Below are 24,434 nucleotides of genomic sequence, written 5' to 3' on the forward strand. Positions count from 1 at the left end.
GTGAGTTCGTGTCCATGTTAGCAGCATCACCTTGTCTTTGTCAGCCACAGGCTGCTGGCTGGTGAGGAATGGGAGGAACAGTAGAGTGTGAGCCAAGATGGAGTGGAACAGGTTGTAGGTGAATGGGAAGGGCTACACTGGAGGTGTCTGGGAGAGAGGAGGTGGCCATGCCTTCCCCATACATCCACTCTTGTAGGAGAGGAATCTAAGACCTAGTAAGGATTTTTTTTCCCCTCCCGTGTGTGTGTGTGTTTGCACATATGTGCCTGTACCTGTGTGGGTATTCATGTACATACATGTATATGGAGGCCCAAGGTTGATGTGGGAGATCATCTTCAAACCTTCCACCTTACTGAGGCAGGCTCTCTCAAACCCAGAGCATGCTGATATGACTACTCTCGCTAGACAGCCTGCTCTGCAAAATCGTCTTTCCACGACTAAGGAGGCTGGAATTACAGGTGGCCACTCTGCCCAACCAACACTTGTATGAGTTCTGGGGATCCAAACTCTGGTCCTCATATTTGTGAGGCAACTCCCCCTCCTAGCCTAACATGCTGGCTTTCCTGGATGCATGAATCATCCAGGGGAGAAGGCTGTGGGATACTGGGCTGGCAGGGAAGACAGAAACCTAGAGAGGTGGGGGAAGGGAGCTTGAGCAGGACTGAGGACAAAGCAGGCCAAGGAAACCTGCTAAGAGGTGGCCAGAAGACATTGGTGGCCAGTGGCCAGTGACCCATGGGACACTGAGGATTTCAGACTGCAGAGATCCAAGACCGACGGGGAAGAGAAAACAATGCTCATTTGGTGTTACAGAGTGATGGGGGGAGGGGCACTGGTCCCTGGGGAAAGGGGTAGCTGGCATGAACCTAGAAGTGGGTTGGGGGTTTATAAAGGTGAGGGTGTGGGTAACAGGTTTTCCCAAAGGGGCAGAAGTTAGAGCTAATGGAAGGAAGGGCCCAGGAAAGAGAAGTGGCTGGCGGAGCTGTGGCATCTATAGCTGAACCCCGAGATGGGTAGGCTTGAGCTTTACCCCTCTCCAAGAAGACACCAGCCAGCACATGCTGTGACCCAGGCTTACATAGGTACCATCCATCACACATGGAAAGCACAGGAAGGGGAAGGGTTTTTTCACTTGTTCATCCTCCTCCCCATTAGAAGGGTATGGGAGGGCACACATACACACTGAGGTACTTTATTGCTGTTTATTGTGCAGGTCACAGGCGGCGGTAGTAGAAGAGCTGCTGGTGGCACACGGGACAGGAGTGTCTCACGTCCATGAGGCTCCGCATGCAGAAGGGGAGGAGGCAGCAGCCCAGGAAGCACCTGCAGCCCCAGAAGCAGGTGTGCTCCCCTGAGCAGGGTCCTTGTGCTGCCCTGCACCCTCATCACTCTTCTGGTGGGCCTCAGTTCTTTGGGGCGGTTCTGCAGAGCAGGGCTGAGAGCCATACTGAGCCCTCTCTTTCTTGGCAGTTGTCATGATGGCAACCTGTCTGAAGCCACTTGCCCAGCAGGCAGGCATTTTCTATCCCTGCCCCCATCCTTTGCCACAGCCAGCCAGCCTGAAGGCAATCTCCCCTGAGAGAAGTAATCAGAGCCAGTCTGGGACCTCCCTCTGTCCTTAGCTCTGTCTTAACCCCTGTCCCCAGCTGCATCTCAGTTCCACCCTGTCCTTAGCAAGTCCCCACTGCTTACCCAAATAGAAAGAGGCCACTGCACAGCAGCCAGGTGAGGATGCCTGGGACAGGGGTTGTCACCGTGATGATGTGGTTCCCACAGTAGGGACATATGGTATGCACTGGTATGGAAGTTGTCACCCTAGGTAGGCCAGTGAACATGCCTGGGGGCAGGGGAAGATGGGTCAGATCAGAGCCTCTTCCTCCCTGTCTCCAGCACCCATGCCTAGACACCCCTCCTGTATCGTAACTCACCTTCCGTGTGCTCACCTATACCAAAGCCGCCACATGCCTGCCCGTCAGCCATGGAGCCCTTGTGCTCCTAAATGTGGTCCTTTCCACCTGTTAAGTTCCTAGCACAACCTACCAGACACAGCCCCACTGTCTTTTGTTCTGTGCATTAGCCAATTTCCAGGCCCTGTGGCTAAAATGCCCCAAGGACAGGTACATGAAAGAAAAGAGTGAATATATGCATGCGCACGCGCACACACACACGCACACACACACACACACACAGATCACCATTTTGCCTCTTCTTAAATAGCTGTCTAGCTGTTATGCCCCAGGCATACATGTGGTATGTAGACATACATGCAGGCAAAACATTCATACACCTACCAGCCTCATCCCCAAGAATTTCTCACAGGTGCTGGGCAGTGGTGGTGGTGCACACCTTTAACCCCAGCACCCAGCAGGCAGAGGTGGGAGGAGCTCTGATCTACAGAGCCAACCTGATCTACAGAGCAAGTTTCAGGACAGCCAGGGCTCTGCAGAGAAACTTCTGAAAAACAAACAAACAATGCCTCCCCCCTAAGAATTTCACAGTAGAGTGGGTTGTGGAAGGGCGCGCACCAGGGAAGGTACTCTGGCCCTAAGCTTAGTGAATAGGCTTTTGGGAGCCTGAGCATGAGACACAGGAGGACAGGCAGCTTCCACTTACTTGCTTGGCTCGTTGGTGGGACCTGGATGTACAGGGAATATACCTTGGGTGATGTTGGCACTCCTGCTCCAGGAGAGTAATAAGGAGGTGGTGCCTCCCTAGGATGCTGAAAGTCTGAAAGAGAAAAGCAAAAAGCAAGGTCCCAGGGCTCAGATGTGCCAGCACTGAGCCACCACATGGCTGCCACTGCCACCATGAGCCGAGTTGCCCACAGTTACACACATAGGAGGTGGAGGGGCCAGTTGTTGAACTCAGGCACTTCTGACTCCACTTATGTCCTTCTTGTCCACAGGGCAAGTGCTAGAGGTATAGGATGCGGCATAGCTCAGGGCCATTTGGCTGCACTGTGTGCCAAACAGCCTACATGTTTCACCAACAAAACAGTGCTTGGATTTGGCGGGTGAGGGGATGAGGCTCAGAAGATTGAATACCTTTCATGAAGAGCACTCAGTAAATAGGTATTAGAGACCAGGTAGGTTCCTGAGCAGAGGCTAGGGACCTAACCTCAGCATGGGCTCTGAAGTTAGGATACTTAAGTTTTCCATCGGTGGCCTCTATGCTTTTTGTGGCAGGGAGGAAGCTGAGACAGGACTATGTCTCCAGACTCGCTGGGAGCATCTGGCCCTTAGCCTCTACCTATGGGTCTGCACTCCGTCTCCAGACAATAAAACCTAGGGCTTCATATATGCTAAGCAAGCACTCTACCAAGTGTTTTTTTGAGTTCAAGTCTCATTCAGACTGGCCTGGAACATACAGCAATCCTCCTCCTTTAATGTCCTAAGTGCTGAGATTATTGGAATAAGCCATCACACCTAGAATGAGCCACCGTGATTTTTTGGCTTTGTTTTTTTTTTTTTTTTTTCTTTTTTGAGACAGGGTTTCCCTGTGTAGCCCTAGCTGTCCTGAACTTGCTCTGTAGACCAGGCTGGCTTTGAATTCAAGAAGATCCACTTGCCTCCTGAGTGCTGGGATTAAAGGCAGGTAACTGGCACTTGCCACTTTATGGGTTCTTTCTTCACCCTTCTATACCCCTTTTCTTCCTCCCTTTCAATCCCCTAACACTAGTAGGAGAGAAAAAAAGGATAGAGGAGAAAGGGGATGACATTATTGTTAGACTACTTCTTGCTGACTAGGGGCATTGACCTCCTTGGGGCAAATTTGATCTTCACCATCAGGATATCTAATTTCTTCTGTTTCTTCTTTGTGCACAACTACTTAACAAACTACGACCAACATCAAGCAAGCAAGCAAGCAACCCCCCCCCCCAAATCAAGGCTCTAACATTTTATATACCCTCCAAAAAGTCCCCAGAATTCCAAATGTCATACAGTCGCAGAAAGTATTTGCAGTTGGCAAAATTACACCCCTGCTAGAACATGAGGAAAATCACAGTCAGCTGCTGCAAAGTAGCCCCATATCCCAACACATGGGAATAAAAAAAACAAAACATTCTTATGTTGTTGTTGTTGTTTTTTTTTTTTTAAACCAAAATTCTAAAATTTTCACTATTACATTTGGCTTTGTTTTTGTTTTTTGACAGGGGCGTTCTCTTTGTAGCCTTGGCTGTCCTGAACTCACTTTATAGACCAGGTTAGCCTTGAACTCACAGAGATCCACTTGCCTCTGCCTTCCCTAGTGCTGGGATTATAGGTGTGTGCCACTGAGCCTGGCTCTAGGCACCATGATCTTAATCATGGATGAACAGGAAGGTTCCCATTTAGTTTCATGTACAACCTTTAGTTGCCTGCGGGGACTTGGGCTTGCTTACGGATGGCCTGACCCTTCCAGGAAAGGAACTAGTAGCTATGGTGGGTCTCTGGGGCCTCTCTGCTCAGAGATTCCCCTCAGAGCCTCTTTCCATAGCCTCCTCTCACAGCTTCTTGAACAGTCTTCTTCCAGGCATCCCCTGACCATGAGGCCCTTTTGTGTTGACTTTGGAGACAAGAGGTGTCTGTGTTAGTGTATAGGCAGCCTGCTTCTGGGTTGCCTAGTAACCTATGATGTCATCATGTGTCGCTCACCAGGTGTGTGGCAGGTGCCGTTCAGCTGCTCATGCACAAGCTATAAAAGGACCAACCTGCCATTTTGTTGCTCTATTACCTTCCTCTCTTGCTCTCTTTGCCTAGCTTTCTTTCCTGGGGACTCCTCACCATGTCTCTCTCTATCCTTTTCCTCACTATCTCTCCACCTCCATCCATACATCTCTTCCATATAATATTTGTTGTATGTGTGGCATCATTTTAAATAAATAGCAACAGTCTGTGGGCCCAGAAGCTCTGTCTGAGGCTAGTTTTCAGGCTTTTCTTACAGAGAAGGAAAAAAATGATTGGAAATGAAGCACATGTGACCTGTCTCAAGCTGGGTGAGAGTGCAGCTGAATAATTCTGGATCCTTTATTTTATTTATCTTATTTCATTTATCTGAGATAGTCTCTCCATAGTCCTGGGACTCAGTGTGTACAGCAGAGACCTGCCTGCCCTATCTCCTGAGTGCTGGGATTAAATGTGTGTGCCAGTTCAGCCTGGATCTTCTTGATCATTTACATGGAGCCAACAGGAATTCCAATGAGAAAACAGTTCAGAGTGGGTTAGACACCTTCCCAGGGCCACCTCAGCATGTGGGTAGCTCTTACTAGCTCCTGCCCTGGTGTAAGTGCTGTGCCACCCAGAGGTTACACTGATGTGGGAGCCATTAGCATTGCTTGGCAGATTCCGTGGGATGCTTCGAGGCAGGGAGGAGATGTTGGAGGCCTATCATGTCCATTGTCCCTACTGGATCACCTGAGTAGTAGCGGTCAGTAAGACTTAGGGTAAGGATATGGGATCAGCCCCCAGATCAGCAAATTGTCCCTCCCCATTCACACTTCTCTACACCCTCTCCCAGCTTGAATGAGGTCCCTCACCATTGATACGGTTCCCCTTTGGTGCCATCACAGTCCTTTGTTTCAGAAGTACAACTTGAGCAATGTCGTTGGGTTCCAGGCTCTGAGAGGACAAGCTCCTGGTCCCAGAAGTCCCTTGGGAGAAAGGAGGGCTCTTACAGCTGTCACAGCCATTGTGATGTCTTTGGTGCACAGAGCAGGGGATCTTGTCTCCAGTGCCTGTTGGAGCGGTTGCCTGGCCATGGCTCAGCTTGAAGGACCCTTCCATTTTCCCTACCCTCTCCATCGCAATAGCAGGTTGAAGCTTTGTGAGTTGCATTGGGAGATCAACTAAGACATTGAGTTGTGTGAGTCCTGGCTGAGGAACCCATCACCATCATTGTCCTTCCAATTAGAATGTAGATAAGTATCTAACCAGGCCTGGGGTCATTAGCCTGTGGTCCTAGCACTTAGGAGGCTGAAGAATTCAAAGCCATTGTGGGATACACATTGAGTCCTTACACAAAAAAAAGAAAGAAAGGAAAGAAGGAGGAAAAGAGAAGAAAGAAGAGAAAAAGAGAAGATGAGCTAGGTGTTACTACTGATAACATACATCTGCCTAGAAGCCCAGTGCTTGAAAGGTGGAAAAAGGAGGATCACTGTAAAGCTTGAGTTCAAAGCCAAGCTGGGTTGGGTTTTTATAGTGGGTTCCAGGCCAGCCTGAACTATATAGCAAGAGTCTGTCTCTGAAGAACAACAAACAGGACTAGAGAAGTGGCTCAGTTTGTAGAGTGATTGTCAAATGTGCAAAACCCAGGGTTTGACCCCCAGCACTACATAAGCGAGATATGGTGCCTATACCTACAAACCAGAACTGGAGAGGTGGAGGCAGGAGAACCAGAGAAGCTAATCCCTGTCAGGTGCCTAGACAGCTGTACAACAGCATGCTGAAGGTGAGATGAAGGTAGCAGGCATGTGAGCTGCCTACCACACAATTGTTTCAGGATCTCTGTAATCTGAGCATTTGAAATGAAGTTTAAAGTTAATGTACAAAGTAAATAGACTTTGAAGTTTATGTTGTTAGATGGTGCTCAAGCTTATTATGTAGCTGAAAGTGACCTTGAACTCCTATCTCCCTACCTTCACCTCTGGAGTGCTGGAATTCCTGAGAAGGAACCCAGAGTCTTGGGTACACCTGGTGTTCTCAGTTCCATTTCTGGTGCTGTAACAAAACTCCCTGACAAAAGCAACTTAAAAAAGGAAAGGGCTTGGCACGGTGGCGCACACCTGTAATCCCAGCACTTGGGGAGGTAGAGGCAGGTGGATCTTTGTGAGTTTGAGGCCAGCCTGGTCCACAAATGGAGTCCAGAACAGCCAAGGCTACACAGAGAAACCCTGTCTTGAAACAAACAAACAAACAAACAAACAAAAAAGGGGGAGAAGGGTTTATATTAGCTCCACCATGGCAGAGAAATGAAGGTGCCTTGAAACAGCTGATCCGAAATGCGAAACAGTGACGCCTGCACAGTTCTTTCTCCACAGTTTAGCGTCTTGCCATCCACTGTGGGCAGATCTTTCCACCCCAATAGCATGGTTGGTTGGTCAAGGTGGAGAGCTGTTCTGGGTTAGACCACCCAGACTTCCTTTTATGGGGCTTGGGAATGAGTTAGGGAGGCTATGTAGTTTCTGCTCTTAAGTTAATTTGGGAGGATCACTGGTAGATTAAGGTTGGATGTGAATGAGAATGAGATCCATGCCCCTCTTATCACAGCACACCCCATCCTGCCGGGAATACCCTGATGTCATGGTCCAAGGTTCTTGTGTCCACTGGAATGTTTCCTCTTGGGGTAGGATTAGGGGCTGCCTTCTCTAAGGATCTTGTTTTTGACCCAGGGTCTCCTATATCTCAGGCTGTTCTCAGACTCAGAGAATACAGGCTGACTGATCTGCCTCCCTAGCACAAGGATTTTGAGGGTCGGTCTCATTCCCTCCAATATAGGCCTGGGTTTCATGAATTGTGGGGCATGGACTGGGAAGAATGAAGGGCGGGAGTCAACATGACTCACCCTGACAATTCTAACCCTTATCATCAGGGGGAAGCTCTACCATGCCATGAGGCAGCCTAGGGCTTTCACATGCCTTGGTAGTAATGCCCTCTCACCCAGGAACCCCCAGGCCAGGGTGGGAGAGGTAAGGAGTCATGAGAGGGGTGGAGAAGCCAGCTGTCTCCATGAGCCAGATCTCAGCCTGCTAGATGCCCAGGACACAGAGCCTCAGTGGAGAGCCAGACAGGTCTGGCTAGGTTCTTTCAGGCCTCCTCCTGAGGATCAGCCTTCTTTGGGGCCCAGACCTGGATGATTAGTTTGTTGCCTTGTACTTAGACAGGGTTTTGAGTAGTTCATGCTGGCCTCAGACTTGCTGTGAAGTGAGGATGACCTTGAACTCGTGGTCCTCCTGTGTCTACCTCCCAAGTGACTACAGATGCTAGTGGCCAAACCGCTTTCCCTGTGGTGCCGTGTATATTCTAGCTAAGTGTTCTACTACTGAGCCACTTTCTCAGCTCCTGTTGTTTTAACCTCTTCTCTATCAAAACAAGGCCTGGCCAGAGGGAGAAGGTAGTCAACGTACAGGCTATGCCACTCCTAGCTGTGGGACCCTGCTGAGCGTCTTCATTTCTCTGAGCCTCAGGTTCATCCCCTGAAAAGTGGGTCTGATAATACCTTATGTCAGGAGTAACATGAAAATGCAATGACCCTCATATTTGCTTCTTGCTGGATGTTTTCCTTTGCCATTTGTTTGTGTTCATACTGTGCATGTGCCTTTTCACATGTGTGTGTGTGTAACTCTAAGTAGGAGTCTTCCTTGATCCCTCTGGATTTTATTCATTGATGCGGAATTTCTAAATTGGACCCAGAACCCACTAATAAGCCTACTCTGCCTCCTCCTGAGTGCTGGAATTACAGGCAGGCGTCTGCCATGCCACCCTGGCATTTTAGGTGGTGTCTTAGTTACTTTTCTATGCCATGACAAAACTCCATGATCAAAGCAAATTCTTAAAGAAAATGTTTAATGTGGGGCTTATAGTTACAGAGTGTCAGAGTCCATGACCAGCATGATGAGGATCAGAGCAAGCGTGCAGACATGCATGACACTGGAGTAGTAGTTGAGAGTTCACATCTTGATCCACAGCACAAGGCAAAGAGAGAGAAGGAGAGAGAAAAAAAGAGAGGGAGAGAGGGGAAGAGGGAGGGGGGAGGAGAGAAAGGAGGGGAGGGAGAGAGAAAGGAACAAGGAGAGAGAGCGTGCTACCTGGTAATGGTGTGGGCTTTGAAAGCTAACAGCCTGCCCCCAGCGACACATTCCTCTTAAGCCTGCACCTTTTAATGCAGGCTAAGCTCAGACAGCTTCACCACTTGGGGACCAAGTATTCAAGTATGAATCTGTGAAAGCCATTTGCATTCAAACCATTGCCTAGGTTCTTAGGATTTGAACTCTGATCCTCACTCTTGCTGCTTACATGGCATGTGCCTCAAACATTGAGCCATCAGTAGCCCTTGCTGTTTTTTGTTTTTGTTTTTTATTTTTGGTTTTTGAGACAGGGTTTCACTGTATAGCCTTGGCTGTCCTGGACTTGATTTGTAGACCAGGCTAGCCTTGAACTCAAGAGATCCACCTGCTTCTGCCTCCCAGATTGCTGGGATTACAGGCGTGCGTAACTGAACCAGGCTTCGCCTTCGCTGTTATTATTAACACATGTTAATTGTTCAAATGAATGGTTCACCCATGATATACACAATGTACTTGGATCACGTCACCTTCCCAGCATCTTCTCTTATTTGTCCTCCTGTTGTTCCCCTTCATCCCAAATAGTCCCCTTCCATTTTTATATTGAACATATGCATACATATGCTCACGTACAGTTAATGCTATGTGTGCCTATTGGTTTTGTTTTGAAGCATGGACTCATTCCAGTGAAGGCTGATTTAGAAGTCACTTTTACCCCAAGCTGGACTTGAACTCATCTTGAGCCTCCTCCCTCAGATTCTCAAGTGTTGGTATTGTGGGTGTGAGCCTCCACATGTCTGTCTGACTATATATCAATCTAGCTTCTATCTACTTTCATCTATCTATCTATCTATCTATCTATCTATCTATCTATCTATCTATCTATCTACCTACCTACCTATCATCTGTCTGTCTATCATATAGCTGTCTGTCTGTCTATCATCTATTTGTATGTTTCTCTGTTTATCTTCCACAAGGGAAAATATGTGGTCCATGTCTCTCTGCATCTAGCTTAATTTGCTTCACATAAGAATGTCCCCTTCCAGCCATTTTCCTGCAAAGAATTTATTTCATTCTTTTTTACTGTAAGCAACACCGTGCATAACCATGGCATTTCTTCACCCATTCATCTGTCTCTGGGCATCTAGACTGATTCCACAATCTGATTATTGTGAATGGTGTATTGATAAGAGCAGGTATACAGGCATCTCTGTGGGGTACTGACAGGTTCTTTAGATGCTTAGCCATGAGAGGGTGCCAAGAATCACTTGGACTATCCAACTCTCCGCTCCTGGGGGACTGTCATGCCCTCTGTGGACAGAGTCAGGTCCCCCATCATAGTACTTAGCTCATGCTCATTTTAGTTGCTTTCTATTTGGAGCCTGGGCTGGTCTTGAGCTCCCTGAACCTGCCTGATTAGCTTTCTGACTGTTGGGACTCCAGACATTCACCACCAGGTTCCAAGGCTTTTTGTTTTTCTGTTTGGCTCATCGGGCTGGTGTGGACTTGCACTGCTTAAGCAAGTGCTGCCACAGAGTCACACCCTAGTCCCTGGCTCAGTTTGGAGAACAATGATGTGTCTGAAGTTAACCACCTACAAACTAGTTTGGTTGATCACTGTTGACTCATTTTCCAGCTCCTTTGCACGGTGCCTGGTACAGAGTAGATTCTCTAAAAAGCTTGTCCCTAGAGTGACAGATGCCAGGAGTCCATGTGACGAAGTAGCTTACTGCTTAGAACATGGGTAGTTTGCAGTGAGTGCGGAGGTGTGGCTCAGTTGGTAGAACACTAACCTGGCATGCATAAAGCCCTGGATTTGATTATTTTCCTCAGCATATATTAGGCATAGTTGTGCACACCTGTGATCTCAGCACTTGGTAGCTCAGGCCAATCTTCAGCTGTATGTAAGTCCAAGACTAGCTTGGGCTACATGAGACCCTTTCTAAAAACAAAACAAAACAAAACAAAAATGCTTGCATTAGCAGAGGCACAAGCGCAAGGCAGGCCACCGAAGGAGCAGAATAAGTTCAGAGTTTTGACACTTGGGAGTCCATCTGGTTCCTCTCCTGTTGTGTGACTTTGGGCCCCATACTCACCATCCCTGGGCTCTCTTCCCTTCGTGTGCATCAGGACTCTACAGCCAGAGTTGTTTAATCCCCATTTCCCATCTTGATCATTCTTTCTCCCAGAAGAGTTCTGTGTGGGCTGGGAAATGAGAAAAGGGCACACTGTGTGGGCTGGGTGTATGAGGGGCCTAGAGAAGGACAGGGAGGACTTCCCTGCCCCCACCCCAGGAAGTGCCACTGGACACACTGAATGAGGGAGTACTGTTTCATCCAGATGAAGTACAGGATCTCTTTAGAGGAAAGGACACTGAGCTGTAATGACTAGAGGAGGGCGCCTGGAAAGACCTTGGGGAGAGAGTTCCAGCAGAGGGGACAGAAGGTGTAAAGGCTCTAAAATGAGCTGGGGCGCAGAGATGCTCACCTTTAATCCCAGCACCCAGGAGGCAGAGACAAGCAGGTCTCTGTGAGTTTATGAGCCTGGTCTTTATTAGAAAGTCCCAGGCCAGCCAGGGCTGCATACAGGGAGCTTGCAAACCAAACCAAAGAAGCCTTAAGGCTAGGGGAGAAGTGGGTGGGTGTTCTCAGGCCCTGGGTGAAATGATTTATTTCTTGATTGGGGGCCTTGTCCTCAGTGATCACACTGGTACATCCTAGTGGCCCAGTTTCAGCTCCTGCTGGGAGGACTGGAGAGGTGCTCTAAGCCAGCACCATGTGACACAGGATGGCACAGCATTGGCATGGCGCATAGTAAGGCTCAGAACTGGGTAGCCACAATTCAGCCTAGGGCCACACTGAAAAGTATCAAACAGCATTGAAAAAGCAGTAGGGGGTTGGTGAGATGGTTTAGCAGGTAAAGGTGCTTGCCTGCCAAGCCTGAGAACTTGAGTTCAATCCCTGGCCACATAGGCCCACTCACATAGCACACAAAATAAGAGTGTGATAAAAGTCATCACCTTCATCTGCTGGGGACCAGGCTGGCCATGTGTCTCTGTGTGTGCACACTGGCATTTCCACAGTGCAAGCACCTTCCTGAGGTACGTGCTGCCCACACCGCTCCCCTTGCGTATGAAGAGCCTTAGGTGACCAGACTCCCCAACTGCCATCTGTCCCCAGTGCTCCATGCTCCTGCCTTCACTCAGCTAGACTGGACCCTCCTCACCTTGATCTCTTGATTCTTCAAGAGATGCTGTGGTTTTTAAAATAACCAGAGACTCAGGTGTGGTGGCATATGCCTGTGATCCTGACATATATGAGGCTGAAGCAGGAGGATCATAAGTTTGAGGTCATCCTCAGCTACACAGCAAGATCTAGGACAGCCTGGGATACATGAGAAAAAAACTCAAAAAAAAAAAAAAAAAAAAAAAAAAAAAAAAAAAAAAAAAAGGATGGCTCAGAGGGGGCAAAGGCACTACTTCACATGCAAGCTTGGTCACCTGGGTTCCAGGGATTGAACCTATGTAAAGTTGGAAGCTATTCTTTACCCTCTAGATGCAAGGTGGAGTACGTGTTCTCTCTCTCTCTCTCTCTCTCTCTCTCTCTCTCTCTCTTACACACACACACACTAATAATAAGAATTTAGGGCAATCCCAGTACTCAGGATGCTGAAGCAGGATTATTTTGAGTTTCAGGTCAGGAGAATCAGAAATTCCAGTTCATCCGATACATAGTGAGTTTGAAGTTAGTATGGGCCAAATGAGACCCCATATAATAAACATGAACAAAAAAAAAAAAGTGTGACTATTGCAGTGGTTTCATGTTTTTGAAATTGGTGCCTGGGCTCAAAGGACCCGGAGGAAAGAGATGTGACTGCTGGGTCATGGTGTCCCACACCGTGGACCTGGGGTGGTTCTGAGCTATTCCAGCACAGCTGGTCTCAGCCTCCCTGGAAAATCCACAGATTCTCTTTCTTGAATCTCAATTTCAGAATTAGAGAACAAAACTGGTGAGGTCCAGTTAGAGTCAGGGTGCAGCCTTGCACAGGTCCTTAGTCCCACAGACACAGTGTGGGTATAGTACTGGAGGGCCTCATCTGTTGTAGACCCTGAGCCTCCTCCACATCCCTGGCCCGGGCCCTCAGAAACAGGAGCCCCTAGGTGGGGAGAGCTAACCCACCCTTCACCCCCTGTGCCTCACACTTGCTCCACACACCCCTAGAGGGCAGTGTTGAACCATGAACAGGAAGAACTGAGCAATGGATTTAGGTCAAGTTCCCTTTTTCTTGAATATCCTGCCTAGGGTTTATCCAAGGCTCTGCCCTCTTGGATGGAGAAAAGCTGGCTTCTTCTTTTGTGTACCTAATGTCCAGCACAAATCGACAAAGACCGGAATATCTCATGGCTGGGGAGAAATGCTCTGCACGCAACAGGACCTGAGCGCGAATCCTCTGCACTCGCATAACTAGCTGGACATGGCTGTACATACCTGCAAACCTGGAACTGGGGTTGAGATTAGTGATTCCTGAGAGCTTGCTGGTCAGCTAGCCTAGCTAAAATGGCAAGATCTAACATTAGAGATCAATGGGGGAGGGCCTGACCCATTGTGGGTAGTGCCATCCCTGGGTTAGCGGTCCTGGGTTCTATAAGATTAGTGAGAGATTCTGTTGCAAAACAATAATGTGGAGAGCAACAGAGACTGCCCAGCCTGGCACTGAACATCTGGAGGATTCCTGGAGAGTTGATGGTCCAGACTGAAAGGTGGAGGACACTGGTTTCTAATGTTGAAGAATGGCAGAAGCAGCAACAGCAACAGCAAGCACACTGACCGCTGAGAAAGGAAGATACGCTGGCAGAAAACCAAGAGGTTTTAACTGCTGCCTCCAGTTAGGGTTGCTCTTCTCACTTCAGTTTTTCTAACCAAGAAAATGTGCTTGTCCCTTAGGTGACTGCAGATCCGGTAAAGATGACAACCATGATTAATCATCATCCGGGGTTACGTGAAACTCTGCCTCAAAAACTAACTAACTAACTAACTAACTAACTAACTAACTAACTAACCAACCAACCACAGCTGGGCCTGGCAGAGTTTGTGTGACTGTATACTTCATTCAATCTCTTGGCCACGTGACTGGGTGACTGGGAATGGGATAACTATTAACTATTAGAAATGCTTTTTTTCCCTTTCCCCAAGGTGACTTTACCATTTGCTAGTCCCACTTTGAGGAGGGACAGACCTCTTTAAGGAAGAAGCAAGTTGGCTTTGTTAGATTATTTTTGTTTTGCTGGTTCAGCATGCCCTTGGGGGTAGGGTTAGAGGGCTTCAGCAGGGATAAAATATCACTTGGACTCCAGGGACAACACCTTATAGGGAACCCCTTTCTCACACCTAGGAAATATGAGTCTGACCTTGGGGGAAGGTATGCTGAGGGCCTGCTTTCCATGTTGGAGAAAGGCATTTCTCTGTGCCTCTGTTTCCTTTTCTGTAAGCTGGAAGCAACACCATTTACTTCCACAGATAAACTTAGGGTTTCTATTGCTGCGATGTAAACACCATGACCAAAAGGCAAGTTGGGGAGAAAGAGGTTTATTTGGCTTACACTTCCGTATTTCTGCTCAGTATTGAAGGAAGTTAGGACAGGAACTCAAACAGGGCAGAGGCCATGGAGGAGTGCTGCTTACTGGCTTGCTCTCTATGGTTGCTCAGTTTGCTTTCTTATTGAACCCAGGACCACCAGCCCACGGATGGCACTACCCACAGTGGGCCGGGTCCTCCCCCAGTCATCACTAATTGAGAAAATAAATGCCTTACAGCTGGATCTCATGGAGGCATTTCCTCAACCGAGGCTCCTTTTTCTCTGATGACTCTAGTTTGTGTCAAGTTGACACACAAAACTAGTCAGTACATAAAGTTTCAAGGGCTCAGTAGAAATAAAAATTGAGCCTGGTGGTGGTGGTGGTACACGCCTTTAATCCCAGCCCTCCGCAGGCAGAGGCAGGCGGATCTCTTGAGTTCCAGGCCAGCCTAGTCTACAAAGCAAGTCCCAGATAGCCAGGGGTACACAGCTACCCTGCCTAGAAAAACCAAAGGGGGTGGGGGAAAGTAATTGAAAAAAGCTGGGGTTAGGGTCCCACCTATCCCAAGTCCATTAAGGAGACAGTCTCAAAATCAGCCAATGGAGAATGAATCAATTAACCAATAGGAAAAACAAAACAACAGCTTTTCTTCTCCCTTGTTCTGATGTTTCTTTTTCTGTCTCTGCCTTTCCCTTTATCTGGTAGTTTTTGCAAAACAAACAAACAAACAAACAAAAAACAACCAACCAATCAAACAAAAAAAACTAAAAACAACAACAACAACAACAAAAAACAGGCGCCCGGCTTATCTGGAGCCAGGGGCAGGTGGGGCTGGACTTGTGCTGGGGAGTGGCAGGCACCGAATGCCTAGACTTGACTGAGCCACTTTCCCGGGCACCGGGCCCACACCGGGAGTCCGCAGCCCCGCAGGGGGGAACACCTCCTGCCCCTAGGCCGAGTCCCGCGTTCGCGTCTCGCGCTCGCGACCCCGAGGCTTCAACACAAAGGTCGCGTGGCAGCAGCTGCGCCGCTCCCGCCTCCCTCCCTGCAGGACCAGTCCCAGCTCCGGGCCGCGCGCCGATTGGCCCGGAGCTTGAAGGGGCGTGGTCCCCACTCCGCCCTGCCCTGCGGCCACGCCCCCCGTCCCTTTCCGTTCTTGCAGTCTGAGGGCCGCAGCTGGAGGAGTCGAACGTTCCGCCAGGTAAGCGGCTGTTCCGGGGACCCAAAGGAAGGTCGTCGGGGAGCGCGGGAGCCGCGGGAGCCGCTGGGATGGGGCCGAGGCCTGCTTTGCTCTTTTGCTTCCCCTCTGCGGGGCATTACGGCTCTCCAGCTCGGCGCTGGGTCTCTCCCCCTCCAACCCCTGATATGCCCTAGTAGCTTGGGCTAGTTTGGGGAGCGCGGGTTTTCACTGACCCTAAAGGGACACAGGTGGGTGTGGCCGCAGCAGGAGGGATTCCTGTCTGACTTCGGTTAGTACTTACCGCTGGGCCACCTGTTTTGTGCGTGGCCGGCGCTTCCTCCCCTGTGTTTTCCGGCGGAGGTGTTGAGAACTCGGGGTTTGCGAGAGGAGGAGCTGTCCCCGACGGGCTGGGCCTCGCCAGCTGCATGCTGGGCGGTGGGACAGTAGCCAGGGCGGGAGAGGGGGAGCCCGCCCTGGCCCCTGGTGGTTGGCCGCTCCTGGGGCGGAGGAGCGGCTGGGCGCAATCGCTTGGTGTTTGCGCTAGGATAGGGGCCCCCAGGGCGCGGAGGAAAACTTCACCCACGCTAGCGGCCCTGTTTACAAGCCGGAAATGCAGTTAGGTTTTGATTTTATTTGAAAAGCCAGACTGTGATCTCAAAGCTTTTCTGGAGTAGGTCTGTGCAGGGTGAGCTGTAGAGATTCCACCTCTCCTGCAGGGCCTGGATTCTGAGAGGTGGAGGTGCCTCTTTGCCTCTGCGGACTGGAATATATAAAAAAACCTTTTCTTCCAGAAAGGGGTGTGTGCGAGAATAGAGGGAGCTAGCTAGCCCAAGTGCCTGGAGAAATAGGGCTACTTTTTGTTTGTTTTTCTCCTGGCCATACTGCTGCTTTTCTGCCCATGGCCCAGTCTTGATGCTTTTCGTTTGTTCTCCACGCTGAAGCCAAAAGGAGTTTGTGAAAAATAATTGGCTCATTAAGCCAATAGTGGTGGGCTACACTGCAGTCCCGGCACTGGGGAGGTAGAGGATTCAGGATTTGTCCTCAGCTCCGTAACAAGTTCAAGGCCAGCTGCTGTAAATGCGATCTACTCCCAGGACTGGGGAGGCTAAGGCAGAACTCTGCACAACCCTCCCTCAAAACCCCAAACCAGTTAAACAAAAACAATGAGCTTAAAAATCGAGCCACAAATCTGTGTCTTAAATTATCCCATGTCCCTATTTTTTGTCCTGTTGGGCTCAAACTTTTCCGCAGGGCCTTCTTCCCTGGTGCCTTCTTGACTTTATGACGTACCTATGTCCCTAAGCGATCGATCTGGGTCAGGGCCTCCTCAGAGCATGTCACCTCCTCCTGGTGACAACACGGTTACCACCATGAGCCCTTACAGCCTACACCCTCGAGAACAAACTTCGTACGCTGAGTTAGGCTCAGCCTAGGATTGGGGGAAACTGGCTTTCTTTGTCCCACGGAGTGCTAGGCAAGAATTTGGTTTGTGCCCATTATCTGGCAGCTGGGGTGGGAAGGGCTCTTCCCATGGCCCTAGTGTAACCATGCACACACCATGGGGGGCCACTATTGTTCAGCCCACCTCCTGCTCTGCAGTGTGGCTGGCACTGCCTGTACTGCTTTGAGCTATTGGAAGCTGATGGCCCCGTCCAAACCGAGGCAGGGAGTTAGTGGGCCTAGGAGAGAATGGAAGAGAATCAGACTGGGAGGTGAGAAAAACTGGGGGAGGGCGGAGCACAATGTTGGATGGAGGATTTCAGGGCTAGGTTTGGTGGAGATCAGGGGTCTACTTGGCCTTGGAGGGACACTCAAGCAGAGACCTAGAGTGTCCTCTGTTCCGTGTATGGGTACTCCTGGGCTAGTTCTAGGGGCAACATTATTGGAAGGGACTGCTTTGGGTTTCTGGACTCTAATTTGAAGCTTCCAGCGTCCCAGCACCCGAGGGTTCCCCAGCTGGGCTGCTGGAGGGAATGGGGTAGTCTCCTTGCCCTGGGCTGTTTCCTTGCCTCTGTTCCAAATGGCCCCGCCCCTGGCACCCCTCCCCTCCCCTCTAACAGAATCCACTCTTCCCAGAACAATGGAGCACCATGTGGCTGGCTAGCCCTGCTGCTTTGAGCCTCAGGCACCGTCTCTCCTCCAGAGCCTTCCAGGAGCCCTGTGTCCAGTTCAGCTTTCCCCTACTCTCGGCTATGGGCTGTTAGTCTGGGGCCTGGCGTGTGTGTGTGTGTGTGTGTGTGTGTGTGTGTGTGTGTGTGTGTGTAGATGTAGGTGATGGTGAAAAATGAACCTTGTTATCTCATGGAGCCCTGGTCCTCTGTGGTTTTTGTGTGCTGGGTGAGTATGTCTGTCCATGTGTGTCCTCTCCCCCAGATGGCCTGCCTCTTGAGAGCTGGGTAGTTTAGCGGCAGCTGTCTCTCTGGGACCCCTTCAAAAGGCAGACTTGGGGACTGGGGGAACAGCTCAGTGCTAGAGCCAGAGATTCTGGCTTCCCAGCACCATAAAAAGCAACTGCCGATCCCCAGCTAACTGACCAAGCAAAGCCGGGTTAACCCCACCCGCATCTGTGGAGTTGGGAGTTTGCTGTTGGACATTGGCCAGAGATTCCTGGGGGCACTAAAGTGTGAGAAGCCCCAGCTGCTGAATCTATTGTCCCTTTCCTCATGTGACAGGGAAGTGGTGAGGCTAGCGGGAAGGGGATCCGAATGTCTGGTGCCTATGAAGCCCCTATGGCATCAGAAAAAGCACTGAGTGTGACCTGAGACTGTAACCCACCTTCCTGCTGACAGTGGCTGGGCTCCAGGGTGGGAAATGTCACAGCACAGTGCCTAGCAGTAGCCTTCCCCAGCCACAAACCTTTGCAAGATTCTGGACACCCCAGTGTGCAGAACAGGCTTCAAGAGGTTCTGGCCTTGCCCAAGAATGAAGCCTCCAGCTTACCCAAGCTCTTGTTCCTTGACTCTCCATTTTCCTGCCTTTGAGGAGCCATAAACCACACTCCCTTTCACTGAAATGTAAATGGCTTCCAGCAGTCCAGGTTCCTCTGGGAAGCACATGATTCCCTAGTTCAAAAGATTCTTCCCAGCTGGCTGTGACAGCTCACAACATACCTGTCCTCCTAGTACTTGGGAGGCTGAGGCTGGAGGATTACCATGAGTTTGAGGCCAACTTGGGCTATGTAGTGTAAGACCATCTCAAAATAGGAAAAGGTAGTAGGGGTGTACATTTTTAGAAACTGGGAGCTTTAGGGCCAAGATCAGAGAAGGTGCTGGGCCTGACAGCTTGGTACATGGACAGGGACATGAGATTTTGAGATGGGCTATAGAGGACTGAGGAGACCAGACTAGTGCCTAGCCGAGCTCCCAGAATCTTCCAGGACTTTCTATAAGGCCTATGGAAAATTCCCAGGCTATTTTCAGCTAGAGGCCCCGTTTAAAACATTTCTCAGGATAAGAAGCTGACCTGCCCTCCCTGGTGGACAGTGAGGGTGGGTGTGGCATCCTGCCCTTGGGCCCTGGGCCTCTCCCTGGACTGGGGTGTCTGGCAGAGGGGGGTGCATGTCTTATTGTGCTGTGTGTTGTCCCATGCATCTGTCTTCCCCCTACCCCCAGTGAGCAGTAGAAGGCCTGGGTTTCTTGCTGGTACATGAGGGTAGTTCTGGGCAGGATGTACACAGCTGTGGTTCAGTTGGTAGAGTACTTGCCTAGGATTCAGGGCGCTTTGGGTGGCATCCAGGTGGGGTATGTGAGACTGTCTCAAAATGATACCCTCACATAATTTTGCAGATGTGTTTTCATGTAATCATGTACATAAACATGCCCCACATACACATGCATGTACACATTACATAGTCACACACAAATAAACACGTGTGTACCTAGTCTTGGTAGTCATGACAACAGTTTGGCCATTTCATTTTGTCAGAATTTGTCTCAGGTAGAGGCTCATTTTAGGGTGTAGCCCAGAGCCTTTCCAGGCAAGAGCCTCAGCCCCATCTTGATCTCCCAGTAGAGCATCATGAAGGACGGGCCATGCCTTTTCCATGGCCGTGTCTGGTTCTGCTGACAGAGCAGGTAGAGGGTGGCAGTGAGAGCGGGGGCTGCTGCAGCTACAGACTGCTGCTCAGCCTGTGCCCTGGTGTGTGCAGGGCTGGAGAAGCTTCCTGGATACCCTCCCCCACTGCAGCTGGACTTTGTCCCCTTCCTGGGCCAGCTGGGGTGGGCTGGCTCTGGGTAGAGCTGGCTGTGACTAGCCCAGGCAGCCTCCCCAGTGGTTGGTTTGGATAGTGGAGCAGCCTTAGGGTCTCCCGGCTCTCGGCCCTGCCTCATCACTTCATTTTTTGTGTTTCACTTTCTTCCACTGTTGAGCTAGTGTGAGTGTGGCACTTAGCACACACCCAGGGTCCCCAAGACCCTTGCCTGTACCCAGCCCTGGGCTGCCCCTGGGATGATGAGGGACTCTGGTGTTGCCCTCAGTCTGATGCCCACTGAAGGCCAGGAGCTTCTGAGGGCCTTTCCAAGAAAGAGACTGGATTTGAGCTACGGGGGGGACTTGAGTGGAGAGTGAAAGTCCACTGGAGTTTTCCATCAGCCTGGAGTGGCGGGCACAGGAAAGGTGTCTGAGCAGACAGGCAGAGGTGCAAAGAAGGGAAGGGACAGTGATGACAGCCATGGGGTGATGCAACTTGGTTTCTGGTCTGGCTCTGCCCCCTGAATCTTACTTCCTACTCCTACCCTACTCCCACAGACTCTTCACAGGCCTGGAACCATAGCAGACTCTCCCCAGCCTCACTCTCAGGACTTCTCACACCCTGATGTCTGTCCCCAGAATAACCCACCCCCGCCCCATCTCAGATCTCGCTGTCTCCAGCCCAGACTGGTCCAGAGGATCCTCTTGCCTCAGCCTCCAAAGTGCTCCTCTAACCAGCACCCCTGGCTTCTCCCTCTCGTTTTCAAATGTCTGACTGACTCTTATATTCCAGGTCTTCATGGCACTGCCCACTCCATTACTTTTCATCCCTTTTGTTAGTTGGCCTTTTGTGACCCCACCGGCTCATTGACACTGTGATTTACCATGTTCTCCTGTATCATGACTAGGGCTTGGTATTGGGCATGTTTGTTGAGTGACTTTGTGATTGCAGTTTACAGCAATGATCATAGCCAGTACTTGTTGCTTGCTTGCTCTGGGCCAGAGTTGTAACCTCAGTGCTTGTATGTATTACTTTCTTTAATGTCATGATTTGTGCGAAGCTGAAACAATTCCCATTTCTCAGATACAGAAGCTAAGACCCTGAGAGGCTGAATTGTTTATGATCTCTCAGCTGGCAGGTGGGAAGATCTGAAACCAAGTGTCCCTGAATGGAGTTGGGGGAGGGGAGGCCAGAGGCAGGGAGTCTGGTTAGAAGGGGGAAGTTCTCCTTCTCATGCTGATGTCATCTGGTCCCCATGGTCTCACCCCGTTGTCCTGGGCCAGACTTCTTCCCAGAACTCCAGGCGTTGAAACATTCTAGGACTCTATGACCTGTGCTGGAGACCTGACCGCCAGGCCAACAGCCCAGACCTCTTCAAGGTGGGGGGCGTCTCTAGACTTGTGGTCCTCCCTGGCTGGGGCCACAGCTAAGAGGAGGTCAGTAGTAGCTATGTCACTTCTGGAAGGCTGACCAGTGACATCTCTCCAGCCAGGCAGGACTGAGTCCCCAGAGAGGATCAGGGCATATGGAGGACAAGTCTGAATATTTGGGAGATATTCAGTTCCTGCCCAAACCCGAGGATCCCAAGGTGTGGAGGGTTGGAGCTGAAGCAAATGGACCTTGCTGGGTAGTACAAGTGAAAACTCAGCTCTGGAGGCCATGGAGTTACTATAAATGGGAAAAGTCTGGTCATGAGCTGGGGCCTGGTGTACCTAGAGCTGAGGGGGCTGGGGATGTGGCCCAGTTGGTAGAGTGCTCGCTTACTGTGCACAGAGCCCTGGGTTTGGTCCACAGCACCATGTAAATTGGACATAGTTCTATACAGCTGTAATCCTAGCACTGGGGACCTGAGGCCTGTGTGGGCAATGGAGACCCTGAAATATAAAATGAAACAAGACGGTAGCTGGGCTCTTTTGAAGACTGGTCACATATATTGGTTTTTTTTTTTTTTTTTGAGACAGGGTTTTTCTGTGTAGCCCTGGCTATCCTAGAACTCACTCTGTAGACCAGGCTGGCCTCAAACTCATAGAGATCCACTTGTCTCTGCCTCCCAAGTGCTGGGATTAAAGGTGTGCGTCACCACTGCCACAACCACCATCGGCACCAGCACCCAGCAGCTGCTTGGCTGATAGCTCCTTTTTATTTGACAGGCCAGTCACAGGGACACACAAACCTGCTCAGGCTCCTTGTCCCTGCTGGGCTTTGTTTGTTTTTTTTAGCTCTCCTGTCCCCATCTCCATCCCTGGGCAGATGTCAAGGGACACACCTGAGTGACTCTGAGCCCAGAGATGGGAAAGGACTGGCTGGTCCTGCCCTGTTCTAGGGTCACGTGTGTACAATGGCTCTGTTTCCCAGTGTAATCCAAGCTGCCTTGGTCATAGCAGTCCTTTTGCCTCAACTCCATCCCACCCGAGTGCAGGGATGGAGAGCCGAGCCGCTGCCTTTCAACTTTTGCCTGAATCTATGTCTGAGGGTCACTGAGAGAACTGGTTCTCATAGCAGGGAGGGGCCAGGTTTGACTTTGCTGGAGTGCTCCTCCCCTATGGCTCCTCAGTGGTCACCCACCTGGCAGTGAGCTCACTGGCAGCCCCTCAGGGAGCCACTCTGGGCTGTGAACTGCTGAGGTGTGCTCTGCAGTCTCCGGAGGGAGAGTGCTTGCAGGATGGGGGACACTGGGAAAGGAATATTGATCTGTGCTCTGGGCATTGAAGCCCTGGCTGAGGGCAATACCTCCTCAAGGTATTTACCGAGTGTCCTAAGCATGCCAAGCTCTGTGTTGGGACATAGAGGAGTTACCATTGGGAGTTACCCGGCATAAAACCCCCTCTGGTGTGTGTGTGTGTATGTATGAGTGTATGAGCATGAGCACTAGAGGTCAGAGAATAACCTAAGCTGCTCTTCTCCCAGGTTTGGTTTCGTTTGTTTTTGACAAGGTCTCTCACTGGGACCTGAGGCTCCTTAATTAGGCTAGGCTGGTTGGCTGAGCAGCCCTAGAGAACCCACCTGCCTCTGCCTTCCCAGTTCTGGGATTATAAATGCATGCCACCATCCTAGCCTTTAAAAAAAGATATATCAGCCGGGCCATGAGGGTGCACACCTTTAATCCCAGCAGAGGCAGGTGAATCTCTGAGCTTGAGGCCAGCCTGGTCTACAGAGTGAGTCCAGGACAGCCAGGGCTACACAGAGAAACCCTGTCTCCAAAAACAAAACAAAAAGTTTTCTTTTTATTGTTGCTTAACTATGTGCATACGTGGTGTGTGTGGGTTTGTACATGTGAGTGTGTGCAGACTCCAAGAGGGGATCAGACCCCTGGAGCTGTGAACTCCTTCAACAGCTGTAAGCAGTCTTAGCAGCTGAGCCATCTCTCCAGCCCGCACCAGGCTCTTCTATTATAAATGGATTGTGGGGCTCAAACCCAGATCTCCTGCTTGTGTGACAAGTCTTTTACTGCCTGAGCTATCATCACCCCAGCACATGACCTGGCATTTTCTTGCACAGTGGAGATGGAGGCCTGAAGTTGTCAAGGGAACCCAGTGCTGACACCTGAGCAGACATCTGAGCCAAGGTGTGGCTACAGACAAGGTGACCTGGAGTGAGCCTCTAGGAGTGCCAGGCTATGGCCTGTCTAGTCCTCTGAGGCAGGACCCTAAGAGGCCCTCTTCTCTCTGTAGGTCAGCCATGTCATCTGAGCCTCCCCCACCGCCGCAGCCCCCCACACATCAGACTTCTGTTGGGCTACTGGATACCCCTCGGGCCCGGGATCGCTCTCCATCCCCACTTCGGGGCAATGTAGTCCCTAGCCCTTTGCCCACCCGACGGACAAGGACCTTCTCAGCGTAAGTCTCAGGCTGGCTAAGCACACTTCCCCAAATGGGGCTACTACTACCAGAGTAAGCAGGATCTCCCTGGCACCTGGAGAGGCCTGGGGCTTGGTGAGAAGTACTAGTGAGAAAACGGGGGGGCATCCTTGCCACCCATGGGAACCTGTCCCCAGCTGGAGTGGTAAGATTTTGGGCTTTAGCCACAGAGGCCTCTTCCCCGTGAAGCCTTGACTTTGTCAGTTGTATGTGGTGGGGGTTGGGGGAAAGACACAGTGTCAGGGTGGTCACTGGCAGGTGTAGATTTTTGGCTCTTGAGAGTGGGAGCTAGAGCCATTGCAGTTTCTGAAGGGATGCTCCCTCAGTTCCCTGTTTCCCGATGAACAAACAGGCCTGAGAAAAATGTGCCATGGTTAGTTACCCAGTCGTTTCTATAGCTCTGTGTGAATGGCTTCCTGGGTTGCACACAAAGCCTATGTGTGTGTGACTGGACATGGTGGCCCCAGCCAGGCTTCCCTGGGGCACAGCTGGGAGTAGCTGTGTGGTGGGGGTGGGGTGGCTGTTGTAGAGGACTGATGAATGTCCCTTTGCATTTCCTTCTGTCAGGACGGTGCGAGCGTCACAGGGCCCTGTCTACAAAGGAGTCTGTAAATGCTTCTGCCGGTCCAAGGGCCACGGCTTCATCACCCCAGCTGATGGTGGCCCTGACATCTTCTTGCATATCTCTGAGTGAGTTCACTGCAGCATATCTGGAGGGCTGTGTGGGGGTAGGGGGCTGGTCCCATTATGGCCCCATGCGGTATGAGACAGTATAATGGAGTGATGCTGGGAAGGACAGTGTATGTCAGGTGTGTGGGGCTGGCCAGCAGTCCATATGTGACAGTGACAGTGACAGTGTCTCTGAATTGTGTGAG

At 50.6% G+C, this 24,434-nt stretch overlaps 2 protein-coding genes across 6 annotated transcripts in view; one reads left to right on the forward strand and one right to left on the reverse strand.

Annotated features, from left to right (window-relative positions):
• On the reverse strand, window positions 1–15,907 carry Litafd (LITAF domain containing). 4 transcript variants are annotated; one of them, XM_055604816.1, is made up of 7 exons: window positions 15,815–15,907; window positions 10,855–10,963; window positions 5,516–5,629; window positions 2,614–2,727; window positions 1,693–1,837; window positions 1,180–1,323; window positions 1–58 (listed from the first exon to the last, which is right to left on the reverse strand). In XM_055604816.1, exons 2-6 carry the CDS (start codon window positions 10,883–10,885, stop codon window positions 1,215–1,217), a joined length of 513 nt encoding a protein of 170 aa, XP_055460791.1. In that variant the 5' UTR covers window positions 10,886–10,963; window positions 15,815–15,907; the 3' UTR covers window positions 1–58; window positions 1,180–1,214. The 4 variants fall into 4 exon arrangements, with proteins under 4 accessions (XP_055460791.1, XP_055460793.1, XP_055460794.1 ...); XM_055604818.1 differs by lacking the exon at window positions 5,516–5,629; XM_055604817.1 differs by lacking the exon at window positions 1–58 and having other exon boundaries at window positions 1,177–1,323.
• The window catches only part of Carhsp1 (calcium regulated heat stable protein 1), a 12,595-nt gene continuing 3,641 nt past the window's right edge, over window positions 15,481–24,434 (forward strand). The window contains exons 1-3 of one of the 2 annotated variants that reach the window (XM_055604821.1): window positions 15,481–15,534; window positions 23,374–23,538; window positions 24,127–24,249. In XM_055604821.1, coding sequence (XP_055460796.1) covers window positions 23,381–23,538; window positions 24,127–24,249 — 281 coding nt within the window. In that variant the 5' untranslated portion in view covers window positions 15,481–15,534; window positions 23,374–23,380. Of the gene's footprint in view, window positions 15,535–20,828; window positions 20,841–23,373; window positions 23,539–24,126; window positions 24,250–24,434 lie in introns of those variants that run through there. The other variant, XM_055604820.1, reaches the window with a different exon arrangement.

Source organism: Psammomys obesus, unplaced genomic scaffold (genome assembly GCF_907164565.1).
Source record: "Psammomys obesus unplaced genomic scaffold, mPsaObe1.curated_primary_1811, whole genome shotgun sequence".
NCBI lineage: Eukaryota > Metazoa > Chordata > Mammalia > Rodentia > Muridae > Psammomys > Psammomys obesus.